Source organism: Zootoca vivipara, chromosome 5 (assembly GCF_963506605.1).
Source record: "Zootoca vivipara chromosome 5, rZooViv1.1, whole genome shotgun sequence".
Taxonomy (NCBI): Eukaryota; Metazoa; Chordata; class Lepidosauria; order Squamata; family Lacertidae; genus Zootoca; species Zootoca vivipara.
The window spans coordinates 63,772,718-63,789,878 of record NC_083280.1 but is presented as its reverse complement, the minus strand read 5'-3'; the positions used below and the strand labels follow the sequence as shown (position 1 = coordinate 63,789,878).

Here is a 17,161-nt window from a genome sequence, read left to right as displayed (position 1 = left end):
TCTCATTAAATCCTTCAAAAAGGTTAATTTTTCTCATAACATCTGTTCATTTGTAATGACAGGCATGAAACAAAGACATGAAAAGAGTACAAAGAGCAGACCACGATTCATTATATGTCTTGACCAGAGTAGTCTTTACCATCCCATCGGTAATTGCAGAAGACAAGTGGATGAACCCATTCATTAATAATAAAAAAGCAATACTTCAGCTTAAAAGAATTGTACTCACCTTTTTACATTCATCTGCTCTTTTAGTTTGCTGTACATCTCCAGTACTGTGTAAAATGAAGATATTAAAATACATAAATCCTACTACGTACAAAAAAGTGCAAAGGTTCCAAAATGCATATATGTCCTCCAGTTCTATATGCAAATGCACACTTGTGTCATGGATGTTTTACAATGAGAGGATGAAATAATACGGGGTGGGGGTGGGGGGGGAGGGATGTAAGGCAATGGACTGAATGGTGAAGGGGGAGGGGAAGTCCATGAACAATCAGAAAAGTAAAATCAAACAGTAAGTTCAAGCCAACGTCAACACAAGCTTAACCTTCTTTTTTTAAGTTAAGCCATTGGAAGTACCCTAGGATCCATCACAAGCTACTGGGAGCAGCACACTGTATGCCAACAGTACCACCTACTGTAATCCTTGCAAGTTACAGGGCACACATACACACACGACAAAAGAAGGTCATTCTACCAGAACAGCTCTTAATAAGCAGCACACCACGTGGGACAACACTGGCATGTTCAGAATGGCAACCTGCAAGGGTTCGGCAGCTAAAATACCCACAAACAGTGATTCAGGACAAGGGAGATGGTATTTATTTTAGCTTGTTCTAAAACCTTTGCTGGTGCTTATTTCCAATATCTGATCTATTCCCACCCATTTTCAGCTGCAATTGTATGATGGCATTGTATATATATTACTTTGTTCACGGCCTCAAAGCTGTTGCGAGAGGCGGCATTAAAGTCTCCTAATAAACAATTTAAAATAGCTTCGGATTTCAGCTATTTTTATTTATATACCGCTTAATGCCAAAAAATACACATCTAAGCAGCTTACAAAATATAAAAGAAACACGCAAATGTGAAAAATCCTGAAAACATGAAAACAAACATCCATCATTAAAACATGCAATAAAGCAGTCCCATTAAAACACAGCAATTAAAAACAGGAGACTTGGGTCAAGAGGTCAAGGGAATGCCTGTGTAAATAGAGGTCAAATGACATTGCAACTGCATGACAACATTATATATGCATTAAGCCATTATCATTAGCTTCATCCATAATCTTTCACCAATAGCATGGATATCAAACAGGAGCAGAGCTAAGTGGGCTACATCTCAGCTAAAACGTTCTGCCGAGGACCACAATGACAATAATTCCTTTTAAAAACTAAATAAATGACAATACATGGGGTAATTTTAAACTAACGGTACTGAAATGCACATCCTTCTAATTTTGCCAAGTGCTGCTTAAGTACTGCACATTATTTGTAACTCACCCGGAAGACACAACTGCAGCTTCTCAACCACTGTTGTAATATTCCTCTGCTGAAGTCTACAGTGGATGATTTCTTCTGTCTCAGCAATCACCTTGGACATTTCCAAACACACTACAGTTAAATTGCGCACATACGGTGTTTCCTGCAAGTATCCATTAAGCACATAGGAAGCGCCATTTTCTCACCTCTCTCCCAGCATCTTGAAGCCTTCGGTTGGTATCAGTAACTTGGACCTTAAAAATAATTTCACCTTTGTTAGACAAATATGCACATATTGCCCTGATGCAGCCGCTCACCCTTGTAATCAGATCATGCTTCATGAGAAACTTAGAACAAAGAAATGTAAATCCAAATTAACTCTACAGCTTGAACTTGAACTTTTGATCACCGAGGGTTTTTGTTAACTTCAATTAGTTATGACAGTTCTTTCTAACAGATTCTGTGGCAAACTTCTCAAATTTACTTGGGATTTTTGAACTTTTTTTGTTTCTGTAGGTCTGTCAAACAATTCAAATCATTGACCCAATTGACCACTGGTCCCTTTTTGATAACCTCAATGAGCTCTATGTTCCATTCATTGTCTGCAAGAAATGGTGATTGCATTTTACGGTAATTAAACATTCATACTTTGCTGAATGCAAACACTGGGTGGTTGATTAACATCAAACGTGGAAATCTCCAAGCCACAGCAACATTTTAATGCCGCAGGTGCAGGCAGTGTTCAACCTCAGACTTTCCCACATATTAAGTGACTCATTAGGTCATCATAATAAGGGAGCACATTCTAGTTTATTAAAAAACTCATTAATTTCTGAACAAAGATGCTCAATGACCTCATTGATGTTGTATTTGGTCTCTTGTTATCTGAATATCCTTTATATAATGCTGTTCTAATCATAACCTCTGGTGAACTATGCTCATTCTGTCTGGTGTGCATATTTTTCTTGCAAATGTGTAAAGAGAGCTAAAGGGAGTAGTTATACCATTTACTTCGGAGGAAATCTCACAACATGTTTCTAAAGAATCCCAGCAATTCCAACTGCCCTTTGAGAAAGCAGAGAAGCATTTGCTTGAGAAAGGAGAAAGCCTGCTAAATTTTGGGTACTTGTTAAAAAAAAACAGATTAAACTTGCTAAAATGTTTACATCCACAATCTTGCTATGCAACTATATTATTCTGTCTTCACCTCTGTGATACTTCCACCAATTAAAATGTTCCAGGGACGGAAATGTATCAGTATGTTTGAAAAAGGAATGTGTGATTATGAAGAATATTTTTTTCACTACTTTGCAGTAATTGTAATCATAACTAACACCTTACCTTGAGTTTTTCTGCATCAGCCCTTACTTTAAGAAGTTCTGTAATAGCATCCACAAAGCCTTGGTGGTGAAAATTGCACATCTTTTCAATCTCCTTGTCATGGTTGCGTATACATGCATCTAGCTTTTCCATAAACTTTTGGTGTGCATTTGGTTGATCATCATATACAGACCTGTCAAGTATATACAAATAATTACATTCGAGTTAGCAATTAGCATGCTTTTAGAATTTTACTAATAACAGTAACTTTTCCAAATTTGTTTTTAAAAATAATATTACACATGAATTAATAAATTTGCCACATAATTCAGTTATCAATACCATCAAAATTGCCTTTGGGAAGTGAAATGCATAACCCAAGGCTTGAAGAATAAACTAAGACTTCATTTCATTGAGTCAGGTATTCAGCCAATCAAATCTCAGTTCTATTATTCATACCTTAGTGCTCTTCTCTTAACATGCCAAACAACAAAGATCTCCTAAATAGCCATTTATTAAAATAGACAAATTGCTGCTATACAAAATGTATGGCTTTCAACTATGCTAGATCATATTTCATCATTTTGCCTGCCTCTAGGCAAATACAGCTCAAAAGCAGCTTGCCCAATCAGCCCCCTAGCGGAGAATGAATGTCAACTGCTCAAATGTCTACAAGCACAGATATGCTCAAAACCCAGATATCGGATTCAGCATCACTTTCTTAGATATTTTTATTTTACAACACCCTCTTTCTACCTATAAAAAGGTACACATGGCTTACGGAATATATATGTATATTTTTAATTGCATCAAAATGAAGCCTTAACCACAGTGATTCCATTAGGCTGTAACCAAAGCTGTCTGAGCTGGAGTGAACATGGCTTCTGCTTCCAGAGTGGGACTTCACCCTCCTCTCTCTTCAATCCCCATGGCTCCCTGGCATACCCTCAAAATCTGCTCTGGCAATTTGAGGGACCTTCCAGAGCAGATTTTGGGATGAGCTTTTATTCCGGTTATGTACGTATAAAGTCCCGGATGGGAGTGAGCCAGTACCCATGGATACTGGTAGAATGGAAAGCATGAAATCAAGAGCATAGCAAACTAATTCTCGCTTTGTTCACATCCTCCACCCTGCTCATAGACGGATAGAACTTGAGAGTTGGAAGGGACCCTGAGGATCATCTAGTCCACGGGTGTCAAACACAAGGCCCGGGGGCCAAATCTGGCCCGCCAGACCTCGTCATGTGGCCCGCCGAGCGCCCCAGCCAGCGGGACCCAGCAGTGGGACCTTGCTGCTGAAGCGCCGCACCGACAAAGCGCCGACAAACAGCTGGGGCCGGGGGGGGGTGTCATGGATTTAGGTACAGAGCATCATGGGAACTGCAGAGCTTCATGGGACTCTGGCCATCGAGAGAGGGAATGGCCTGGGAAACTAAACTTTTGAACTTTAAGAAAAAGGATTTCTGACTTCTTTGATCCCGTGTAGCCTTGCAGCTGTGAAATCTCCCATTCCTGTGCGATAAGAAATTAGGGAGGAAGGTTTGTCCGGTGTGCTCTGAGAACTGAAGGCGTTAATTGCCCTGCAGGTTGATTAATGGGTAAACACAAGACATCTGTGTAACCTCTAATTGATTGACAAGATTAACGGTCGTGGGTTCTCTGATTGGATTATTCAAACCTCAACTCTAACGCAGATTGGATAATGATCCATAAGCCCACGTGGAATACCTCAAGAGTTTTGGGGATTTAAGTCTGTTAGGGATGAGTCCCTTTGTCCTTTTGTCTTGCAAAATGGCCCAGCAAGGTACTGCTGTCCTGTTCGTCTTCAAAGAGCCTGAGAGAGACTGAGGTCTGCCGTTGGCTCTTGACTGCAATTTGCCGGGATGGAGAGATGCAGTCTTGGATCAATCTTATCTTAAGTTTGTACTCGTAAGTTAGCTATATTTTCTTGTTTTATCTTTGTATTCCCTTTACTTGAGAACTGTTGCATGTTACTTTGTTTAAGCTATTTTATAATAAATAGTTAAAAGATATTTCTTGTGGATCTTGGTCCTTTCTGGTCGCATTGCTAAACCCAGTCCTAGGCTGCTTTGCCCTCTACCAGGCGGAACGTGTATTCTTTGTCCCGGAGGTCTGTAAGGAGACCCTCCCGGGTGGTGGCAGCGATACCGGTTAAAAGAAGTGTTTTGAAACCCCGTTCGAGCCATAGAGGTATAGCCAGACCCTTTCCCAGGTAACGGGGAGCAGCCCAGCAGCCTCCGGAGGGAGAGCGGGCAGCACCAAGGGGAAAGAGGTTGAGGGTACTGACGGGCACGAACATCACATGTTGGCAGCGTGTATGGGATGCGACTTTGTGGCCAGAAAGTGGACAAAATCCTTTGGTTATAATCCAGTTCTCAAAAAAGGGGTACAAGCGTTTTTATTTTGCTAGTGAGTTAGGACAATGGCAGCAGGCTTGCCTAGCGAGATCTTACAAGCTTCGGAGGAGTGGCAGCAGGAACGCAGCACCCACCCTTCGTATCGTTTTGCGGAACCAGATGATCGGTCTATGCCAAGGCAACCGGTTCCAGGAGTGTATTCTCCTTTAAGAGGGGCTGAGGAGTTAGCCAGAGAAGCAGAGAGGGAGCACGCGGAAGCGTTCAGGAGCCCTCGGTCTGCACATCAAAGGTGGACACAGCAGCTGGAGGAGGCGGGGCTGGGAAGCCAGGATAGGCTAAGTGTGCGCGCCTCACCGGCAGCGGAGAGAGAAACGCCACCTTTGCAGCGGCAGCGGGAGGTGGAACAAGTACCTGTTACACCGTACCCTAGAGATGAAAAAAGACCAGTTGCCGAAGAGGTTGTGGTGAGATCCCGGGAGATGACTTCCCCACCCCCACGCAGAGTAGAATGGGCTCGTGAGGACGTCCAGGGGGATCCATACGCACAACAGAGGCCAGAGCAGATGGGTCAGCACGCGAGCGGGATGCCGGCGGCCAGCCCTGAGAGATGTGGATATCAGGAACTGAGGACTCAGCTCCGGGAAGATCATCTATACGCCGAAAGAGAAATTCCAGAATTTGAGGCGCAAGGCATTTCTGAGAGCCGGAGGGCATATGTGGCGGAAAGTGAGTATCAAACTTTGCCTAAGAGATTTATGGAAGGTGTGAGACTGAGGGAAAGACACTATGCGGGTGGGGAAACTAGAGCAGCCAGTCCCCAAGGGGTTAAACCTTTGGAAGATTCTTGGGAACTGCGGAGGCGGCCCCCCCCCAGCATATGAAAGAGAGAGGATGCCCCAGGCTGAAGCGTTACGATTTGCCCAAGCAGAAATTCAGCGCAGACAAGCAAGAGGCCCCAGCTCTCTTCCTGCTTTAGAGTATTACAGTGATTGGCCAAGAGCTGCGGTGCCTAGACCGCGGGAATTAACTCTCCAGGATATCAACCTCAGATATTTCCCTACTCACGACCCAAATATGGATGTTTTATCCTATTTAACGCTGTTTGAGACCACGTGTGAGGAAATGGCAGTTCCATATCGGTATTACATGCCAATCCTTAGGTCCCTTGTGAAAGGACCTCTTCAAGAACTGGTGGGAACGCTCTCACGAGAGCAAATGTTCAGTTATGAAACGTATAAACAACTGGTAGAACAAAGATTTTCGTTGGACTCTCAGCATTACCAGCAAGCGTTTAGGAGGGCTATTAAAGTGCCTCCTCACGAGAAATTCCAGCTCTTTGCGGCCAAATTAGAACAGAATTTCGGGCTGTGGTTAGCGGCTGAGAAAGTGCAGACTTTTGAACAATTGAGACAACTGGTGCTCTTGGAGCAATTCCAGAGAAGTTTGCCATCTGAGATTGCAAGTTTGGTTGCTGATAGGCACCCTCAAAACCTGCAGGAATCGGCTAGATTGGCGGAGGAATTCAGTTCTCATCGGGCGCACATGGCTCGGAAGTCGCCGATGGGAGGGAGCGGGACCCGGACGGGCCCACCCGGGCCAGCTAGCTCAGGCACGGCTCTTAAAGCTACAGCGCAACTAAAGCCTGCCGATTCTAAACCTGCATTTGGGAAAAGGGGAGCATCTCCGGGCAGAGGAAAGGAGAAGGTGGCCCCCTCTTCGGGTCTTTGTTTCTTCTGTCACGGAGGGGGGCACGTCAAAGCCCAATGCCCCCTGCTGCTAGCTAGACGATCGCCAATTGCTACGTCAACCCCGGCGGTACGCCAAATCGCGCAACCGGGAGAAGATTGGGATGAGGAGATCCGGCGTGCAGGAACCCAGGGAAGAGCGGAGGAGTGTGGCCCCGAGCTGGGGAGGGGGAGAGGGATGGAACGGCCTCAGGGAACAACCCCAACCCCCCCGCCGGCTACAGCGGTCCCTCAAGCAGTGAGATCCAGCGGGTCCCCAGCGCCAAGTCAACCTGAGACTTCAGCTGAATGGGCCAAGATGCACTTCATGGCTCCCATCCGGATAAATAATATAAGAGTTAGTTCCTATCGGGACACAGGTGCAGATGTTACCAGCGTATCTAAAGGCTTAGTACGCCCAGGGCAGGTGCAGCCCCAGCCTTTGAAAATCACTCCGTTTGGGACTGAGTCTATTTACCGCCCAACGGCTATTGTTGAAGTAGAGTATCAAGGCTACTCAGGAAATCAGCTAGTCATTCTACATGAGCCCCAGGATTGCCATGTTGCAGCCCTTGTGGGCAATGATCTTGCATTCCTGGCTCACAAGCATCGACAGTCTACCAGCGACCCTGCAGCTGATCCGCCCATTGGAGCCACCTGGAAGGAGGAGGAGGAGACGCCTTCTCCAGTGGGGATTTACGTGCCGATGGAGGGCGGGGATTGTTTTGCCATGGGAAGCTTGGAAAAGCCAAGCCTTGAGGGGGAAGAAGGGGGGCGGGATGTTGTGCCTCTTTCTTCTGCACCAGCCGTTTCAGCACCATCCAGCGTGGAGAGGGGGAGTTCCCCCCTCCCTTGCTCCTCGGCTGAGGAGGGACTTGAGACTGCTGAATTAGGAGATGCGGCACGCCTGGCGAAGGAGCAGCAAGAAGATCCTACACTGCAGTCGTGTCGAGAAGCGGCCGGCGTCACTCCGAGGGGGGAGAGGAGGGCCCGCTTCCTCTACAAAGAAGGACTCTTGTTTAGGCAGTATTGGCCTAAAAGGGTTAAAGACCGAGACTCTATTTTGCAGCTTGTGGTTCCTGAAATCAGGAGGGAAAAGGTTTTGAGTATGGCACACTCAGGGGGGCTTTCTGGGCATTTAGGGGTGCAAAAGTCTTTGGAACGCCTCACACGATATTTTTATTGGCCCCAGGTGTACAAGAGTGTTCAACAATATGTACGCTGTTGCGATGTGTGTCAGAGGGTGGGTCATAATCGGGACAGCCCCCCTCATACGCTTCAAAGTATTCCCTTAACAGCGGGAGTCTTTGCAAAATGGGCTGTGGATTTTGTAGGCCCTTTGCCTCGGACCCCCAGGGGGGAAAAATACATAGCCACGGTTATTGACTATGCGACTAGATATTGTTTTGCTGCTAGTCTTACTAATATCAAAGCCCCAGGTCTGGTACAATTTTTGTTCAATGCCTTTTGTTCCATGGGGATCCCCCAGGTTTTGGTTAGTGATTTGGGATCCAATCTTTTGTCTGGTGTGGTTCAACAGGTTCTGAAATTAATGGAAATACACCACCACACTTCAGTGGCTTATGAACATCGTATGAATGGATTAGTGGAGCGGGTGCAGTCCACCCTGACTTCTATGTTAAAGAAATGTGCATTGATCCATGAGTCTAGCTGGGATCAGGACTTGCCCCTGGTGGTAGCTACGTATAATGATTCCTACCAGGCAAGTCTGGGGTATGCTCCTAATCAATTGGTTTATGGGAGATTGTTGAACAGCCCTCTGTCCATGCTTAGAAAGCAGTGGGACCAGAGTGAGGATAGCCTCCAATTACCCTGTGTGGCTGAACATTTTCAGGCTTTGACCCAGACGTTGGCTGAGATTTGGGATCAAGCTAAAGCCAACCTGGAGGAAGCACGTAAAGAGTATACCCGCACACATGATGTGAAAGCTGTAGAGAAATGTTTTGAGGTGGGAGACAAGGTTCTGGTACTGAGACCCACACGTCCACATAAGTTGTCGCCTAAATGGAGTGGACCAGGTGTGGTTAAAGAAAGACTTAGCTCTGTAAGGTATGTGGTAAAATGTTCAGAGCTACACCCATCTCCTCGGCAATATCATGCCAACTCCATGAAATTGTATTGTGAACCTGACTCCAAGAGGGTCTTGGCTATTGCTGGAGGGCATGGGGGGGGAGTCTCATTTGCCTTTGGACCTGCTGCAGGAATTTAAGCAGGCTGGCTCCCTTGAGGATATTCTAAGGTCCCCCACATTGAATGCTCAACAGGCTAAGGAACTGTATGAGGTTTTGTTGCCATTTGAGTCTGTTTTTAGTACAAAACCAGGTCGGACTCATTTGGCCCAGCACCACTTTGAAACTGGCACTGCTGCTCCCATCGCCTCACGACCATATCGCGTGAGTGAAGCCCATGCTCAGTGCATTGAGGCAGAGATCAAGGAAATGCTTGAGTTGGGAGTTATAGTTCATAGCACCAGCGCTTGGTGTTCCCCTGTGGTGTTGGTTCCGAAAGGGGAGGGGCAAATTAGGTTTTGCGTGGACTATAGAAAGGTTAATATGGTGATGGTGCCGGACGTCTTTCCCCTGCCTAGAGTGGACACTCTAATTGAAAAACTGGGTCGGGCTAAGTTCATCTCAGTCTTTGACCTGACGAAGGGGTACTGGCAGATTCCCTTATCACCTGAGGCTTCCGAGAAATCAGCCTTTGTTACCCATATGGGTCTATATCAGTTCAAAGTCCTTCCTTTTGGACTTAAGAATGCCCCTGCCACATTTCAGCGCTTGATTAACTCTTTAATCGCAGACATGAGCGCTTATTGTTGTGCCTACCTAGATGATGTATCAGTTTTTTCAAATACCTGGGAGGAGCACTTAGAGCATGTGCAGAGTGTGTTTACTAGATTTAAAGAAGCCAATCTTACTGTGAAAATGGCAAAGTGTCAATTTGCCCAAGGTGAAGTGGTTTATTTGGGTTTTCAGGTTGGCTCAGGCTATATTAAAGCCCTAGAAGCAAAAGTTCAGGGGATCCAGGATTGGCCCCGACCCAAGACCAAGTGGGATGTGTTATCTTTTTTGGGAGTGGCTAATTATTATCGTAGGTTTATTGTACATTTTGCCACCATTGCCGCTCCTCTGACTAATCTGTGTAAAAAAGCGTTACCCACCAAAGTAACTTGGATGCCAGAGTGTCAGCGAGCTTTTGTGTTGTTGAAACAAGCCCTGACCAGTAATAAGGTGATGCTAGCCCCGGACCAGCAGAAACCCTTTGTGGTCCAAACGGATGCTAGTCATACAGGGCTGGGAGCAGTCCTGCTTCAGAAAGACCCCGAAGGGGAGTTGAGACCAGTGGTTTACCTGAGTAAGAAGTTATTGCCCCGTGAACAAAACTACTCCACCGTGGAGAAAGAATGTTATTCGCTCATATGGTCTCTCTCTAGACTGAAGGTTTACCTTTGGGGGGCGGAGTTTCAAGTGCAGACAGATCACTCGCCTTTATGTTGGCTATCACGCATGAAAAACTCCAATCAGAAATTGTTAAGGTGGAGTTTGGCCTTACAGGATTACAATTTTACTGTGGTTCATATCCCTGGAAAGCAAAATGTTGTGGCGGATGCCCTCAGTCGCTTGTACCAGTCTGTTGAGTAGCTGCTATGTTTATTATGATCCTCACAGGCTGGGTGTTCTACCTCACCGGAGTGTGCGGAAATGTGGGACGCCTTGACCCCAAATTTCCGTTAGGGGAGGGGGTGTCATGGATTTAGGTACAGAGCATCATGGGAACTGCAGAGCTTCATGGGACTCTGGCCATCGAGAGAGGGAATGGCCTGGGAAACTAAACTTTTGAACTTTAAGAAAAAGGATTTCTGACTTCTTTGATCCCGTGTAGCCTTGCAGCTGTGAAATCTCCCATTCCTGTGCGATAAGAAATTAGGGAGGAAGGTTTGTCCGGTGTGCTCTGAGAACTGAAGGCGTTAATTGCCCTGCAGGTTGATTAATGGGTAAACACAAGACATCTGTGTAACCTCTAATTGATTGACAAGATTAACGGTCGTGGGTTCTCTGATTGGATTATTCAAACCTCAACTCTAACGCAGATTGGATAATGATCCATAAGCCCACGTGGAATACCTCAAGAGTTTTGGGGATTTAAGTCTGTTAGGGATGAGTCCCTTTGTCCTTTTGTCTTGCAAAATGGCCCAGCAAGGTACTGCTGTCCTGTTCGTCTTCAAAGAGCCTGAGAGAGACTGAGGTCTGCCGTTGGCTCTTGACTGCAATTTGCCGGGATGGAGAGATGCAGTCTTGGATCAATCTTATCTTAAGTTTGTACTCGTAAGTTAGCTATATTTTCTTGTTTTATCTTTGTATTCCCTTTACTTGAGAACTGTTGCATGTTACTTTGTTTAAGCTATTTTATAATAAATAGTTAAAAGATATTTCTTGTGGATCTTGGTCCTTTCTGGTCGCATTGCTAAACCCAGTCCTAGGCTGCTTTGCCCTCTACCAGGCGGAACGTGTATTCTTTGTCCCGGAGGTCTGTAAGGAGACCCTCCCGGGTGGTGGCAGCGATACCGGTTAAAAGAAGTGTTTTGAAACCCCGTTCGAGCCATAGAGGTATAGCCAGACCCTTTCCCAGGTAACGGGGAGCAGCCCAGCAGCCTCCGGAGGGAGAGCGGGCAGCACCAAGGGGAAAGAGGTTGAGGGTACTGACGGGCACGAACATCACAGGGGGTAGAAAGGCGGCCGGAGCAGCGCTGCATGGAGTGCCCCGAGCCACAGCAGGAGAAGGAGGAGGCAACTTGCCAGGTCAGCGCCCGGCAGTGTCACACAGAGAGTCCCGAGCCTCTGCGACACAGCAGTGCTCTGTAGCACTTTGAATCCTCCTCCTCCTGCCACGGCTCGGCGCCTGGAAACGGCTGCTGCTGAAGCACAGACAAAGCACCCAGCAGCGCCGCGTGGAGGAGGAGGATTCAAAGTGCTACAGAGCACTGCTGTGTCCCAGAGGCTCGGGACTCTCCGCACGGCGCTGCCGGGCACTGACCCGGCAAGCTGCCTCCTCCTCCTCCTCCTCTTGCCTCACCTCCTGTTCCTCCTGCCGCGGCTCAGCCTCATGAACGTGAGCTCAGCAGCGGCTCAGCCCCACGAACCTGCAACTCTGAGGCTTTACGCACTTCTCCTAAAACGGACACCCGCTGCCTCACGCTGCACGGGAAATGCTTTTTGCCCCTGGGTCCCTTCGTGCTCTTTTCTGGCACTGAATCAAGGCAACGACCTCTCCTTCCTTCTTTCTTTATCTCTGTCTTCTCTCCCTCTTTCTTTTTCTTTCCTTCTTTATTCCTTCTTTCCTACTCTTCTTTCTCTCACCTCTTTCCTTCCTCTCTCCCTCCTGCTCCCTCTTTTCTTTCTTTCTTTCTTTCTTCCTTACTTCCTTCCTTTCTTCCTTCTGTCCTTCCCAACTTTCTTCCTCTCCCTCATTCTTATTCTTTCTTTCCCTCTACTTGCTTCCTTCTTTTTCCCTTTCCGTCTTCTCTCCCTCTTTCTTTTTCTTTCCTTCTTTATTCCCTTCCTTATTTCCTACTCTTCTTTCTCTCCCCTCTTTCCTTCCTTCCTCTCTCCCTCCCACTCCCTCCTTCCTTCCTTCCTTCCTTCCTTCCTTCCTCCCTCCCCTCCCCTCCCCTCCCCTCCCTCTCCCTCTCCCTCTCCTCAGAAACATTTTGTTGTTGTTGTTGTTTAGTCGTTTAGTCGTGTCCGACTCTTCGTGACCCCATGGACCATAGCACGCCAGGCACTCCTGTCTTGCACTGCCTCCCGCAGTTTGGTCAAACTCATGTTCGTAGCTTCGAGAACACTGTCCAACCATCTCGTCCTCTGTCGTCCCCTTCTCCTAGTGCCCTCAATCTTTCCCAACATCAGGGTCTTTTCCAAGGATTCTTCTCTTCTCATGAGGTGGCCAAAGTATTGGAGCCTCAGCTTCACGATCTGTCCTTCCAGTGAGCACTCAGGGCTGATTTCCTTAAGAATAGATAGGTTTGATCTTCTAGCAGTCCATGGGACTCTCAAGAGTCTCCTCCAGCACCATAATTCAAAAGCATCAATTCTTCGACGATCAGCCTTCTTTATGGTCCAGCTCTCACTTCCATACATCACTACTGGGAAAACCATAGCTTTAACTATACGGACCTTTGTCGGCAAAGTGATGTCTCTGCTTTTTAAGATGCTGTCTAGGTTTGTCATTGCTTTTCTCCCAAGAAGCAGGCGTCTTTTAATTTCGTGACTGCTGTCACCATCTGCAGTGATCAAGGAGCCCAAGAAAGTAAAATCTCTCACTGCCTCCATTTCTTCCCCTTCTATTTGCCAGGAGGTGATGGGACCAGTGGCCATGATCTTGGTTTTTTTGATGTTGAGCTTCAGACCATATTTTGCGCTCTCCTCTTTCACCCTCATTAAAAGGTTCTTTAATTCCTCCTCGCTTTCTGCCATCAAGGTTGTGTCATCTGCATATCTGAGGTTGTTGATATTTCTTCCGGCAATCTTAATTCCGGCTTGGGATTCATCTAGTCCAGCCTTTCGCATGATGAATTCTGCATATAAGTTAAATAAGCAGGGAGACAATATACAACCTTGTCGTACTCCTTTCCCAATTTTGAACCAATCAGTTGTTCCATATCCAGTTCTAACTGTAGCTTCTTGTCCCACATAGAGATTTCTCAGGAGACAGATGAGGTGATCAGGCACTCCCATTTCTTTAAGAACTTGCCATAGTTTGCTGTGGTCGACACAGTCAAAGGCTTTTGCATAGTCAATGAAGCAGAAGTAGACGTTTTTCTGGAACTCTCTAGCTTTCTCCATAATCCAGCGTATGTTTGCTATTTGGTCTCTGGTTCCTCTGCCCTTTCGAAATCCAGCTTGCACTTCTGGGAGTTCTCGGTCCACATACTGCCTAAGCCTGCCTTGTAGAATTTTAAGCATAACCTTGCTAGCGTGTGAAATGAGCGCAATTGTGCGGTAGTTGGAGCATTCTTTGGCACTGCCCTTCTTTGGAATTGGGATGTAGACTGATCTTCTCCAATCCTCTGGCCATTGCTGAGTTTTCCAAACTTGCTGGCATATTGGGTGTAGCACCTTAACAGCATCATCTTTTAAAATTTTAAATAGTTCAGCTGGAATATCATCACTTCCACTGGCCTTGTTATTAGCAATGCTTTCTAAGGCCCATTTGACTTCACTCTCCAAGATGTCTGGCTCAAGGTCAGCAACCACACTACCTGGGGTGTATGAGACCTCCATATCTTTCTGGTATAATTCCTCTGTGTATTCTTGCCACCTCTTCTTGATGTCTTCTGCTTCTGTTAGGTCCTTACCACTTTTGTCCTTGATTATGGTAATCTTTGTACGAAATGTTCCTTTCATATCTCCAATTTTCTTGAACAGATCTCTGGTTTTCCCCATTCTATTGTTTTCCTCTATTTCTTTGCATTGCTCATTTAAGAAGACCCTCTTGTCTCTCCTTGCTGTTTTTTGGAAATCTGCATTCAGTTTCCTGTATCTTTCCCTATCTCCCTTGCATTTTGCTTGCCTCCTCTCCTCCGCTATTTGTAAGGCCTCGTTGGATAGCCATTTTGCTTTCTTGCATTTCCTTTTCCTTGGGATGGTTTTCGTTGCTGCCTCCTGTATAATGTTACGAGCCTCCATCCATAGTTCTTCAGGCACTCTGTCCACCAAATCTAAATCCTTAAACCTGTTCCTCACTTCCACTGTGTATTCATAAGGGATTTGATTCAGATTGTATCTTACTGGCCCAGTGCTTTTTCCTACTTTCTTCAGTTTAAGCTGGAATTTTGCTATAAGAAGCTGATGATCTGAGTTACAGTCAGCTCCAGGTCTTGTTTTTGCTGACTGTATAGAGCTTCTCCATCTTTGGCTGCAGAGAATATAATCAATCTGATTTCGATGCTGCCCATTTGGTGATATCCATGTGTAGAGTCGTCTCTTGTGTTGTTGGAAGAGAGTGTTTGTGATGACCAGCTTGTTCTCTTGACAGAACTCTATTAGCCTTTGCCCTGCTTCATTTTGAACTCCAAGGCCAAACTTGCCAGTTGTTCCTTTTATCTCTTGATTCCCTACTTTAGCATTCCAATCCCCTGTAATGAGAAGAACATCCTTCTTTGGTGTCATTTCTAGAAGTTGTTGTAGGTCTTCATAGAATTGGTCAATTTCACTTTCTTCAGCACTGGTAGTTGGTGCATAAACTTGGATTACTGTGATGTTAAAAGGTCTGCCTTGGATTCGTATCGAGATCATTCTGTCATTTTTGAGATTGCATCCCATTACAGCTTTTTCCACTCTTTTGTTGACTATGAGGGCCACTCCATTTCTGCTACAGGATTCTTGCCCACAGTAGTAGATATGATAGTCACCCGAACTGAATTCGCCCATTCCCTTCCATTTTAGTTCACTGATGCCCAGGATGTCGATATTTATTCTTGTCATCTCAGATTCTTGTCATCTCATCTCATCATCATCTATTTATTCTTGTCACCTCAGAAACATAGGATGCTGCTTTATACTTCTGGCCCTTAAACCCTGGAACCAGGAGAGCAGCTTCAGTGAGTCAACCTCAGCCAGTCCCTTGGTGAAGGGTGGTGGCTCACTGGCAGAACATCTGTCCTGCATGCAGAAGGACCCCAGCATCTCCAGGTACTAGTAGCTCTGCAAAGGTCCTGCATGAAACCCTAGCGAGCCTCCACCACCCAGTGCAGTTACCAAAAATCATTTTTCAATAAATTGTACAATAATTGTACGTTTGAATATCTACTTGCCATTATTCTGACTATGTTTCTGCTTTCAGAGCTAGTTATTACTTACATTATTACAAAAAACAGTAATAATTGAATGCAGTGACAATAATTTATGATAATAAAGAGTGGACACATAGTCCTACAGATACAACCGGCCCTTTGAGGGTGACCAAACTGCTGATGCGGCCCCCGATGAATTTGAGTTTGACACCCCTGATCTAGTCCAACACCCCTACAATGCAGGAACATGCAGCTGTCCCATTCGGGGATCAAACCTGCAACCTTGGGGTTGGTCAGCACCACGTTCGAACCAATGCTGAGCTCTAGAAAAGCTCTAGAAAAGGAGGTGGACAGGGTGGAAGTAAGAAGGTTAGTCAGGTGGGAGGTGGCCTGCTGAAGATTGTGTTTGGTGGGGTAGGAGAGCCTCTGTTGGCCCCTAATCCAGGATATCTCAACAGACCTTCCTGTCAAGATACCAGACAGCAAATTACACATTTTCCCCTTTGCACCAGCAACAATGACTGGCTCAGGGAGCTTGCCCGGCATTTGCTGTTTGCATCAGTTTGCAAATGTCTCTGGGTAAATGCATATACACACACATATGCAAGCTTATAAATGGCATTGGCTCTGCTGCTTGCTGAGCAGAGGAGGGAAATCAACCAAGTGAGACTGGAAAAAACACTCTCACTCACAAGCCAATGTGTCTGTTGGCAGAGGGAAGCAGAACATATGCAGGAAGGGCATTGGTGGAAGAACAAAAGAGGAATGGAAGTGTGGCTGAGGAGCATGGGAAATGAGAACAAGCAGAGATTGGCAGACACTGGAAATTCAAGTCAGGCCACTGGAAGCCAAAACACAGTAAGAGGCAAAACAACGCCGAACAATTACAGCTGCTAAAATGGGAGGCTTAGAGGATGCACCAGTCAGAGAAGTAGGGAGGGGGGACATTCCTTGCCTTCTCCAAAATAGAACAGGAAAAGATACAGGAAACTCACAACTCTACCCAAATACAATCAAGCCCATTGCCACCCAGTGACCGAACAATATTACACCACTATCCGCAGTTAACGTTTGAAGAAATGCAAGCTAATGTATTGCCCTCCAGAGGTTTAGGACCACAACTTCCATCATCCCTTACCATTGCCAGGTCAGCTAGGGCTGATGGGAGTTGTAGTTCAGCGCATCTATAGTGTGCCAGGTTGGCAATCTCTGGTTAAGAGGAGCCAACTTCAAAATGTGGTACAGGTATATGGTTCGTTTTAAACTAACAGTGGTTAGCGTTAAACAAATTTTGCTGGTGCAGGGAACACAGGAAGGAATGGTTAGTGAAAACTGAGAGCCATGCAGGAAAATAGAGGGATTCTGGAGAGGAGACTAGATTCACTCACATCAAGTTAAACCATGGTTTGCCATAACATTATGCATCCATAAATGACTTTG

At 45.9% G+C, this 17,161-nt stretch overlaps 1 protein-coding gene across 5 annotated transcripts in view; it reads right to left on the bottom strand.

Moving 5' to 3' along the window:
• The window catches only part of EXOC6 (exocyst complex component 6), a 114,614-nt gene that overhangs the window by 77,517 nt on the left and 19,936 nt on the right, over window positions 1–17,161 (bottom strand). For all 5 annotated transcript variants that reach the window (XR_009557616.1, XR_009557617.1, XM_060274851.1 and 2 more), the window contains exons 2-5: window positions 2,829–3,000; window positions 1,694–1,741; window positions 1,509–1,599; window positions 230–275 (exon numbers count right to left, since the gene is read on the bottom strand). Coding sequence is in view for 3 of the 5 variants with exons in the window: in XM_060274851.1 (XP_060130834.1) it covers window positions 230–275; window positions 1,509–1,599; window positions 1,694–1,741; window positions 2,829–3,000 (357 nt within the window). In the remaining 2 variants the exon portion in view is untranslated. The remainder of the gene's footprint in view (window positions 1–229; window positions 276–1,508; window positions 1,600–1,693; window positions 1,742–2,828; window positions 3,001–17,161) is intronic.